Source organism: Pelodiscus sinensis, chromosome 1, assembly GCF_049634645.1.
Source record: "Pelodiscus sinensis isolate JC-2024 chromosome 1, ASM4963464v1, whole genome shotgun sequence".
NCBI classification, from domain to species: domain Eukaryota; kingdom Metazoa; phylum Chordata; order Testudines; family Trionychidae; genus Pelodiscus; species Pelodiscus sinensis.
Window position 1 is genome coordinate 84,457,952 of NC_134711.1, and position 11,555 is coordinate 84,469,506.

Genomic DNA, 11,555 nt, shown 5'->3' on the forward strand with positions numbered 1-11,555 from the left:
AAGGTTTTCCGCGGTTGAAAAAACTGCCGTGTTCTTTAGATTTACTTTCGAAAGAATGTGCCAGCAGTCTTGATACAGGGGATTTTTTTTTTTTTTTTAAAAGGCCAATTTTTTCGAAAACCTCCCCCCCCCCCGTAGTCTAGACACACCCTGATTAGAGCAGCCCTTAACATGTCTGAAGACAAAAGAGGACTGTGATTAATTGTTCTCCATGTTCACTGAAGGGAGGACAAGAAGTGATGAGCTGATGGGGGTTGATCTGCAGCAAGGGACATTTAGCATAGATATTAAGAAAGCTACTACTACTACTGTAAAAGTAGTTCAGCAATGGAATAGGCTTCCAAGGGAGGTTATAGAATCCCTATTACTGAAAGCTTTTAAGAACAGGTTGGACAAACTCCTGTCACGGGTGGTCTGAGTTTACTTTGTCCTGGTTTGGCATTGGAGCTGTACTTGATAACTTCTCAAGATCCCTGCTAACCCTTCATGTCTGTGGTTCAAGATGTCATTTTTATAGTAATGTGTAATCATAACTGTATATTAGAGAAATTTGGGTTCTGTCTATTTCAGTCTTGTAAAAATGTAGTATGTTGAGTTATTTTATTTAGTCTGTTAACACTTTTGTTAAAATAAAAGTTGATTTTTGTGTTTAATCTGTTTATATAAAGATTTAAACTTGTTCTTTTAAAAAATGTTTTAAATAGAAACTAGAGATGTTGCTCAACTTCTGTTACATATTTAATAGGTCCGCGTAAACTCCTTAGTGTGCTTGGGAAAGATTTTGGAATATTTGGATAAGTGGTTTGTACTTGATGACATTCTGCCCTTTCTGCAACAAATTCCATCTAAGGAACCTGCAGTGCTTATGGGAATTTTAGGTAATTAATATTTAATGTCCCTCCTTGTTATGGTTTTTGTTATAATCTCTGTGGTATATTGATGGTTCTGCATAGTTCCTTAGCTAACAATTCATGTAAAAGCCTTCTAGCTGTTTCTGACTTCTCAGAGATGGCCTTTTTTTTCCAAATTTTATTCCTAAATCTCCTCTGTTCTGTATGAGATGTATTTCACAATTGTCCTCCTTGTCTGTGGACCAATGGAGCTTCTGTGGCTCTTTTGGTCTCCACAGCTGCAGGGGTAATCTGAATCTGCCTTAGAGCATTATAAATCCCTGTTACCTCCTGTTTCCTCTTCAGCAGTTGAATTGTAAAATCTGGCTTTCCAAATAGCTTTTCTGTCCAGCACAGAATCCCTTTACACTGCCTAGTTGCATTTCTCTTATGCAGTTTCTTTCTGGACTCTAATGAGCTGGGTTCTCTGATCTTCCAAGTTTACTTGTGATACTTAAGTTGCATAAAATGAGTTCAAAACAACTAAAACAGGTTGTGAAAAACCTTTCTTTTTGTAACCAAGTTGCATTGGAGTTCAATACTAAAGTCTTTCACCTTTGTGTGTTTTTTATTTTATATTTAGTTGAAAATGAATTAGTTCCTTTATGTATAGATTTTTTTCCCCCTGGTATTCTGGTCTTTGAGTTCTTTGTTCAGTTTTACTATCAGTACATAAAGTATGTGTAGCTTTCTTGGAGCTTGTTCACAATATTAACCACTAAACTACCAATCTTGCTATTTTAATGTTCAATATCAGGAATTTACAAATGTACATTTACTCATAAGAAGCTGGGAATGACCAAAGAACAGCTTGCAGGAAAAGTATTGCCCCATCTAATTCCACTTAGTATTGAGAACAATCTTAATCTCAATCAGGTACGAACAGTTTTAATTGTGTTTGTATGCTTTTACTTAATGAACTGGTCTTGAAGTAGATACAAAATCAAGAGTTCTCAGACAAAATGCTGTATATGTTAGCACATTTCAATGTGAGACTAATAATCAGTGATAAATGCTTCTAGTGATAGTATCAGAATTCATGGCCTTAAAGAGCAGTGCTTATATAGAAGATCTGGTCAGTAGTTTTATTTTAAGATTCTAAATGTGATGTTTTCATGTTTAGACCTGTTATATCCATTACTTATTGCTAGATCTTCAGTTTTCAAACTCTGTCTTAAATTAATGCTTCTTCTAGAATATTTTTGGCAATGAAATCCAGTTTAGCTTGGTAACTGAAATACATACCTTCAGATGTAAGAAATTGTCAGCCAACAGGCTTGATTTATGGTTAATAGAAGCTTGAGAGAGTTACATACTTCAGAAAATCCTCTAACAAACCCATGTTTACTTTCTGGCATTTTAAAGCATTTTGGGTTTTCTAGCCAGGATGTTGGTAAGTAAATATTTCTAACTGAAATCACTCCCTGACACATACTCCTTCTACTCGTCTGTTGTTTTTACATTATATAGACAGTGATCCACTCAAGAGACTGACTACAAACTTGTCTGAGTTTGCAGATGATGGATGTAGAATATAAACACTGGAAAAAATGTAAACAAGAACTTCATAAGGCTGTTGGGAAATTTCCCATTAGCAAACATATAGTCCCATTCAAATATTCCACAAAAGTGTTCACAACAAAATTTATTGGGATTTAATCAAAGCATCAGAAATAAAGGGGCTCTGGAGTTATAATGCAATGCCTTCTAAATGTAATTAACCAACTAACATTAATACATTGTACAGATCATCAAAAGCTAGAATGCATTTTTAAAGCTTTCTTTACAAGTGTTGCCAATATTGTAACAGTGCAATTATATTTCTGTAATAAATTTAGAAGGAAAGTGAATTCCTAAGAGGAAATTTTTAGACAGTAAATTGACTAAATAACAGCCCCACCACATTACTCTGCTCACAGTTGACTATATTATGCAAAAACAGATACACTTCTTGCTCATGTCCATTCTACTTAGGTGTGCGTGTGCCACATGCACAGATTTTCGGTGAGTTTTCCCGTCAGGCCAGGAGGAGAGCCCCCTGGAGTGGCACTGCTACAGCAGCATGCATATACCCCTTCTGGCTCTCCACGCCCTAGTTCAACTAGGGTCCAAGCGTCTTCCACTGCCTTCATTGCTCAGGTGCCCACTGTGGAAATCTATAGGGTGGCCACATAGTCATATGTGCACGCCTTTGCAAATAGCGCAGCAAGCCAGGGAGGATGCGGCAGTGGGCAGGGCTGTGTTGCAAAAATGGAATGGACATGAGCAAGCACTCAAAGAAAAAATGGTTACTTATCTTCGTAACTGTTATTCTTTGATGTGGTGTTCATGTCAATTCCACATCCCACCTACCTCCCCTATGTCGGAGGATTCCGGCAAGAAGAAACTGAGAGGTTGTAGGACCAGCAGGGGTATATATGCACTGCTATAGTAGTGCCACTCCAGGGGCCTCCCCTGCTGGCCTGACGGGTATTGCTAAGGGAAAACTCTCCAACAATCTGTGCATGCACTGCATGCAGACCTAAGTGGAATGGACATTAGCAACACATCTCAAAGAACAACAGTTATGATGGTAAGTAACTGTGTTTTCTTACTATATCTGTGAATACCTAATACAGATTTTATAAATCTATTGAACAGTTGTTGAAAGTTGTATGTAACTGGATTTCTAGCAATGAATTGTTAGAACACAATGCATCTCTCTCTCTATTTATCATCACAATGCAAAATCTTAACTTTTCACCCATTTCCTTTATAGTTCAATTCCTTCATTTCTGTCATAAAAGATATGCTTAGTAGATTGGAGGTTGAACATAAGACCAAACTTGAACAACTTCATATTATGCAAGAACAGCAAAAGTAAGTGTGGGTGTGTTATAATGAATTTCAGTTCCACCTGAATGAGCAAAAGTGAAACATCTCTAGTTGTTGCTGCGCATGTTATAGAGCAGGAGTTGGTAACCTTTCAGAAGTGGCGTGCCAAGATTTAACGTATTCACTTTTATTTACGGATCTGTGTGCCGGGGCGGGAGGAGGGGGAAGTAGCAAGCTGGGTATGGTGACCATATTTTCTGAACCAGATGCTGCTAGGGAGAACGGTTTAATTTACATTAATAAGCAGAATAAGCATTTTAACTTTCTCATGTTAGTTTCTCAAACTTAGTTTTAAATAAAGTAAAATACTAATTTATGTCCAACACAAAAGGTTTCAATGTTTTCTTTCTTTATGGCAAGTGTGCGGAACCTTTTTGGGTCAGAGGCCAGTGCCCCACAGAAAAATCAGTTGGGGACCACACAAGTGAGAAGCAAAAAAAACTCCCTGAGCCCCCAATCCTTATGGATATGGCCCCCACTCTTCTGATACCTCACTTGTCTGACGCTCCAGCCTCACGGGGTGAGGGGAAGGGACAGGGAGGACTGAGGTTCAGCATTTCCCATTGGCCAGATTTACTTTTCTGGTGTTCCGGAGTTAGTGGATGTTATGGACTACCTTAGGCTCTGGAGTAGGGACAAAAATTTCGTTCAGTGTGCGAGACAGGGCTGCCAGTGAGTGGGTTAGGGATGGAGTGCAGGATCTGGGAGGGAGTTGGAGTGCAAGAGTGGGTGAGAATGCGAGATCTGTGAGGAAGGTAGGGTATCTGGCCGGGGGAGGGAGCAGGAGCAAGGGATGATGCAGTGTGTGGCCAGGAGGGAGGGTGCAAGAGCAATGGTGGATGCAGGAGCAGGGTGGGGTTAGGTGTCTCGCCAGGCCAGCAGGAAGGGTGCAGGAGCAGGATGGAGGTAGCGTGTCTGGCGAGGAGGGGGTAGGGTATAGGAACAACGGAGGGTGTCAGAGCAAGCTACAGGTGGGGGGTCTTGGCAGGGGAAGGGGAGTAAGTGAGGGGGATTGGAGTGTGGTGGACTCGGCGTGAGCGGTGATGCTTACCTAGCTTCACGCCCTTTGCAGCAACTGCCACAGCCATGTGGTCTCAGGCCAGCCCTGGAGGCGCCACTACCGCAGTCTCGTGGTCCTAGACCAGCCCCTGAAGCCGCAGGTGCCGCTGAGGAGCCTTAGCTGCAGGGCTGCACGGGGGAGGAGGGGCAGGGCTGAGCTCCCGTTACACATGCCACTGAAAATCAGAAGTGGCAGGTGTGTAGGTTGCCAATCCCTGCTGTAGAGCCTTGCTAGTTTCTAATTCAGTTACTGATCACACTCATAAATGGGTGACTTTCTTCTACCACCACCACTTTCTCAGCAAAGATTTGACTCAAAATTGAATATTGTACACTTACTGCAAAGTATTGTAATAAAATTAAACTACATTTGTCAGTGTTTTTTAGTTTGCTAACAAATTTACTAATATGGTAATGGTCTATACATCAACGTCTTTTAGTACAGTTCTACACTATGAAAATATATTTAAACGGTTGGCTTTCATTAGTTATCAAGGACTGAAAAATTACACTGGAGAAAATTTGGGTCCTTTCAAAAACAAAACTCATCACGCTAGGTCCATTTCACAAGATTTAGCATGGGTTTAAATCAAATCACTCTAAACTAGCTTTACATATCTACCTACTCTTGTTTTGGAGAGAAACAGAGTATTTGAAATTTCGCATTAAATAACTCATTCCAATTTAAAATACCATCTTTTTAATTTCATACATGCATGCGCACACAAAATACAGCTGTGCTGTGAAAAGAAAAATTATCTTCTATGTTAACTTTCAGAATTATTAACTTTGGATAAAGATTGTGACTGTTTACTTTGTACTACAGATCTTTGGATATAAATAATCAAATGAACGTATCTGAAGAAACAAAATCTAATAGTACAGGTAATCAGGTAAGAGACAATATTTTGCATTCATTACACATAGAGGCATTTCATTTGAAATTAGCTCTGTAATATTTGTTTTATATTTATTGTGAATTACAAAAATTAAAATTGTTCATGGATATATCTTTTTCAATTTGAACAGATTGACAAGGTGTTCAGCAGTACTGGAAGAGACATTCCAGCTAGTGGATCAGATAGTAAAGAGAATGGGCTATTATCAAAACAGAAAAAGGTAAGCTATTTTTCTTTAGTGTTTTGTTATGCAGCTGCCTTGTGTAAAAGGCATATATGCTAGAAACAAAAGGCCTGAATTGTGCCAAAAATATGCATATAAATACATATGATACTTTAATGTTTAAAGAGAATAACTGACTTGTTTTGCTCAGCAGATCACTCTGAATGTCCACAAGGTGAAGAGTAGTGACAAGTGTTTAAATTCTTCATTATGTTCCTGAATCTCTTTGAAACAATTTTACTGAAAACTGACACCAGCAGTACAGGCAGCAAGTAATATTATCAATTAGACTTTTCCCCTACTGTGCCAACAACAAAACTGTATAGCAGGATGTTGGTAGTTTGGTTTGCATTTTCTGTTTACGGTATCTCATGCAGCCTTAAGCTAAGGATACCAAAGGGAATATAGAGGAAAAACAATTGCTGGGTTAGGAGGCAGAGGCAAACTTAAAAAATTGAAACAGCGACCATGATAGCAAAAAGCTAAAGGAGGCAAAATATGAAAGAAAACAGACTGCTTAATTTTAGAGTTGATAATCTATTTGAGGTCCTTACTACTACTAAATAAATCAACTATTCTAGTTATAGTAGTAGCCAAAAGAAATTCAGAAATATTATCTTCCTTCTTATATTCCAAATTATCTCCTTCTTTTAAAATAGATTACAAAGGCAATTCCCCTTCCATCATCAACAAAAATTAAATTCAAATACTCAAAACTTTTTTCAGCAATCTCAAAATATAAATACAAAACCCCTTTGAAAAAATATATACGTTATATAATTTTATTAATTTGTTTGCAGTGTTGTTGCAACCATGTTACTCTGAGATGAGATGTAAAAACATAAAAATTAGAGAGTTCTTTTTCAGGTCTGATGAAAGAAATTGGAATGTCGGAGTTAAGTTTACATTTAATTTAAACTTAACACTCTAATTTCTAAGCCTCAGACACTCTGGTTTCTTTTATTCGACATAAAGAACTCTGTGTAGTTCTTCTTTGAGTGATGTTCCTGTGGGTGCTCCACAGTTGGTATCAGGCACCACAGATTAGAGACTTTGAGAGCAGCGATTGGGCGGGCTGTGAATGCGTGAGCAGAAAGTGGCGCTTCCGCTTTGAAGTAGCATGCACATCCCGCTTCTCCTCAGTTCCTTCTTCGCTGCCCTCGGCCACAGACAGAGCTCAGTTCTCTCCTCTGCTCCGCTGCTGTCATAAAGAGAATCTCCAGGAAATACGCAGATCAGCGACATGGTCATCTAATCACACCTTCATAAAGCATTACGCTATTCCACCATGCTCCGCAACAGATACCGCAGTAGCCAGCGTTGTTTTCTCCACAATGTATAGCAATTGATTGAAGTCCATCTCAATGGGTACTGCTACACAGTCGCCAACTGAGGAGCACCCACAGGGACATCACTCGAAGAAGAAAGAGAAGTTACTCACTTTGTGCAGTAACGATTGTTCTTCGAGATGTGTGTCCCCGTGGGTGTCCCATTACCTGCCCTCCTCCCCACTTCTTCAGGCAATAATAGTAGTCCATGAGAGTGTCAAAGAAGAAACCAAGGAGAAGCGGGCTCCATGCGCTACTTCACAGGCGGGAGCACCACTCTCCGCTTGTGCATGCACAGCTTGCCCTATGGCTGCTCTCAAAGTCTCTCATCTGTGGTGCCAGGAGGAGCCTGAGACTAACTGTGGAGTACTCACAGGGGGACACATCTTGAACAACAATTGTTACTGCATGAAGTGAGTAACTTTTTTTCAAGAACTTGTACCTTCCGCCAACAGAAGTTGGTCCGGTAAAAGATATTCCTTTACCTACCTTGTTTCTGTTTTATGATACACTGATGAGCCTTAAATGACAATCCACAGATAAATTGGTAGCTTAGATTTTTCTGTCAAACTAAACCTACATTATTCTTGAGGAAAAACCAATTCTAACAAACATCAATTATGACATCACACACAAGTCAGCTACATGTTAACTGATCTTTTCATGTATTCTTTCAAATAAAATATGTACATAACATATGTTGTTTTTCTTTAAACCCCAGCAAATTGTGGCTGAGGTATTGTGATTTAAAATAGTAATTTCTTCATATTGAAGAAACTATGTGGGTAGTGTTAGTTTTGATATCCTTAACAATTCATTTTCTTTTTAATTACTTGTGTTTTCTAAAAGTGATAGGTATTTGTGATAAGTTTTGAAATGACGTTTATTTTTAGAAGGAAAAGTATGTACCATATCATTAAATAACTAGCACTGTCATTTAGATTTAATGTATTATAAATTAGGTAGTCATGGATAAGGCTGCAGATTTGTCAAAGAGGTCATGGATTCTGTAACTTTCGGGACCACGTTGTTTTCTGCAGTGGCTGCTGCAGCTGGCCTATGAGCCACCTGAGCAGGGACAATCTTAGAGTGCAGGAGGGGTTGTGGGCTCGGGTCAGCATTTACGATGGGTGTGGGGAAGGGACTCCCGAGAAGCAGTGATGTGTTCCTCTTTTTGCTCCTAGAGCTCCCATTGGTTGCAGTTCCTGGCCAATCAGAGCTTCAGAATTGGTGCTCAGGGTGGAGGCAGCGTGCACAGTCCCCTGGCTGCGCCTCCTCCAAGGAGCTGAAAGAGGGATACGTCGCCATTTCCATGAAGCCACAAGGAATTAAGTAGAGATCCTGCCAGGCTCACCAAACCCCCTCCTTCTCACTGAGTACCAACTGAGGTTACAGGCTGTGTGTTTTTGTTTTCTGCCTGTGACTTGTCCTTGACTTTTTCTATCAATACCCATGACTATAACATGAGATCTTCTATCCAATGTTAATGCTAATGCTCTGTGTTTTAAAGGTATCACTTACACTTGAGGAGAAGCAAAAATTAGCAAAAGAACAGGAACAGGCACAAAAGTTGAAAAATCAGCAACCACTTAAGCCTCAACAACATACAGTCACAGCTCCGCTGAAACAGGTGAGAAAAGGTCTCCACTAAACAGTTTCCATGGTAACTTTATCACTACCTCCTTGCAAGCACTCGATGGGTTATAGAAATTACTATTTTCTATGTCTTACCTTCTCTGTTTATTGACATTCCCCGCTCCCTGTTTTTCAGTTATAGTGATACTGTGGAGTCATTGTAGCTAAACAAGAACAAACTGTTCTGTTCTGCTCAATGCATCAATTGCAATATTACTAAGATTTAAGATACAGTCATGTCCAAAAGTAACATCATGATATGGAGCCCCGTTGTTCTAGATACAATACAAGCTTACAAGAAGATAATCTTTGCCCCAAAGAGCTTACAGCCTAAGTTGATAAAGAGAGGAAGGAGGGTAGGAATGCAGCACATAAGGAAAGTGAGCTTGGCATGCTATGTTGATTACAGATTTTTAAAGGTGTGTATAAGGTAGCAGGAAATGGGCTAGAAACAGTTCTCCCTGTAATGTTTTCCATCCATGTGTGCACTGAATTTTCTTATGTGCAACACCAGTACTGAGGTAATGTGTGGATGTGCACCACTAGTACAAACAAAAACCATAGATAGAACATGTATTTTTAAACAATTCATAGATATGGAAGAAGAAAAAAATATTTAAAAAGCAATAACTAACAAAGTGCACTGGTAAGCGGTGGATGTGGTATACCTAGACTTTAGTAAGGCATTTGACACTGTCTTGCATGACCTTCTTATCAATAAACTATGGAAATTCAGCCTAGATGGGGCTACTATAAGGTGGGCACATAACTGGCAAGATAACCATTCTCTGAGGTTAATAACGGTTCACAATCATGTTGGAAGGGCATAACAAGTGGGGTCCTGCAGAGGTCTGTTTTGGGACTGGTTCTATTCAATATCTTCATCAATGATTTAGATGATGGCATAGAGAGTACGATTATAAAGTTTGCAGATGATGCCAGGCCGGGAGGCGTTGCAACTGCTTTGGAGGATAGGGTCAAAATTCAAAATTATCTGGACAAACTAGAGAAATGGTTTAAGTTTAATGGTTGAAGGATGAATTTTAATAAGGACAAATGCAAAGTACTCCACTTAGGAAGAAACAATCAATTTCACGCACATACAGAATGGTGATTGTCTAGGAAGGAGTACTGCTGAAAGGGATTTAGAGGTTATAGTAGACCACAAGTTAAACAGAAGACAACAGTAATAGAGATGTAGCCGTGTTAGTCTGGTGTAGCTGAAACAAAAAACAGGACTATGTAGCACTTTAAAGACTAACAAAATGGTTTACTAAGTGATGAGCTTTCGTGGGCCAGACCCACTTCCTCAGATCAAATTGTGGAAGAAAATTGGCATGACCATATATACCAAAGGGATACAATCAAAAAAAGTGAACGCATATAAAAAGAACAAATCAAATTTCAGAACAGAGGAGGGATGAGGGGGGAGGTTAATGTCTGTGAGCTAATGATATTAGAGGTGATAATTGGGGAAGCTATCTTTGTAATGGGTAAGGTAATTAGCATCTTTGTTGAGACCCAGGCATAAAGTGTCAAATTTAAGTATGAATGACAGTTCAGAGGTTTCTCTTTCAAGTCTGGTGTTAAAATGTCTTTGAAGCAGGATGCAGTTAATCAAGTCGTTGAGACAATGCCCTTTCTGGTTGAAATGGCAAGAACTGTCTCAACAAAGACCCTAGCTATCTTACCCATTACAAAAATAGCTTCCCCAATTATCACCTCTAATACCATTAGCTCACAGACATTTACCTTCCCCCGCATCCCCCTTCTGTTCTGAAATTTGATTTGTCCTTTTCATATGTGTTCATTTTTTTAATTGTATCCTTTGGTATATATGGTTGTGACTATTTTTTTTCCACTATTTGATCTGAGGAAGTGGGTCTGGCCCATGAAAGCTCATCATCTAATAAACGATCTTGTTAGTCTTTAAAGTGCTACGTAGTCCTGTATTTTGTTTTTTCTTTGTGATACTGTCTGATATCTGTTTTGTGTGCATTGATTCTTTGGTGAAGTGTCTGAGACATTTGTCCAATGTACATAGCAGATGGACACTGTCGGCACATGATGGCATAAATTATATTTCTGGATGAGCAGGAATGTGTGTGACACTGTTGCGGGGAAAAAAGCAAGCAAGATTCTAGGATGCATTAACAGGTGTGTTGTGAGCAAGACACGAGAAGTCATTCTTCCACTCTACTCTGCGCTGATTAGGCCTCAATTGGTTCTGGGTACCACATTTCAAGAAAGATGTAGAGAAATTGGAGAAGGTCCAGAGAAGAGCATCAAAAATTATTAAAGGTCTAGAAAACATGACCTATGAGGGAAGACTGAAAGAATTGTTCTTGTTTAGTTTAGAAAAGAGAGGACCGAGAAGGGACATGATAGTAATTTTCAAGTATCTAAAAGGGTGTTACAAGAAGGAGGGAGAACAATTGTTCTCTATGGCCTTTGATGATAGGACAGGAAGCAATGGGCTTAAATTGTAGCAAGGGAGGTTTAGGTTGGGCATTAGGAAAAACTTCCTAACGTTCAGAGTGGTTAAACACTGGAATAAATTGCCTAGGGAGGTTGTGAAATCTCCATCACTGGAGATTTTAAGAACAGATTGGATAGACATCTATCAGGGATGATCTAGACAGTGCTT

At 39.3% G+C, this 11,555-nt stretch overlaps 1 protein-coding gene across 1 annotated transcript in view; it reads left to right on the top strand.

The window, feature by feature from the left end:
- Positions 1-11,555, top strand: part of SCYL2 (SCY1 like pseudokinase 2) — a 54,886-nt gene that overhangs the window by 34,847 nt on the left and 8,484 nt on the right. The window contains exons 12-17 of the mRNA XM_006125853.4: positions 746-878; positions 1,648-1,766; positions 3,649-3,749; positions 5,650-5,716; positions 5,853-5,942; positions 8,784-8,903. Of these exons, the coding sequence (XP_006125915.1) occupies positions 746-878; positions 1,648-1,766; positions 3,649-3,749; positions 5,650-5,716; positions 5,853-5,942; positions 8,784-8,903 (630 nt within the window). The remainder of the gene's footprint in view (positions 1-745; positions 879-1,647; positions 1,767-3,648; positions 3,750-5,649; positions 5,717-5,852; positions 5,943-8,783; positions 8,904-11,555) is intronic.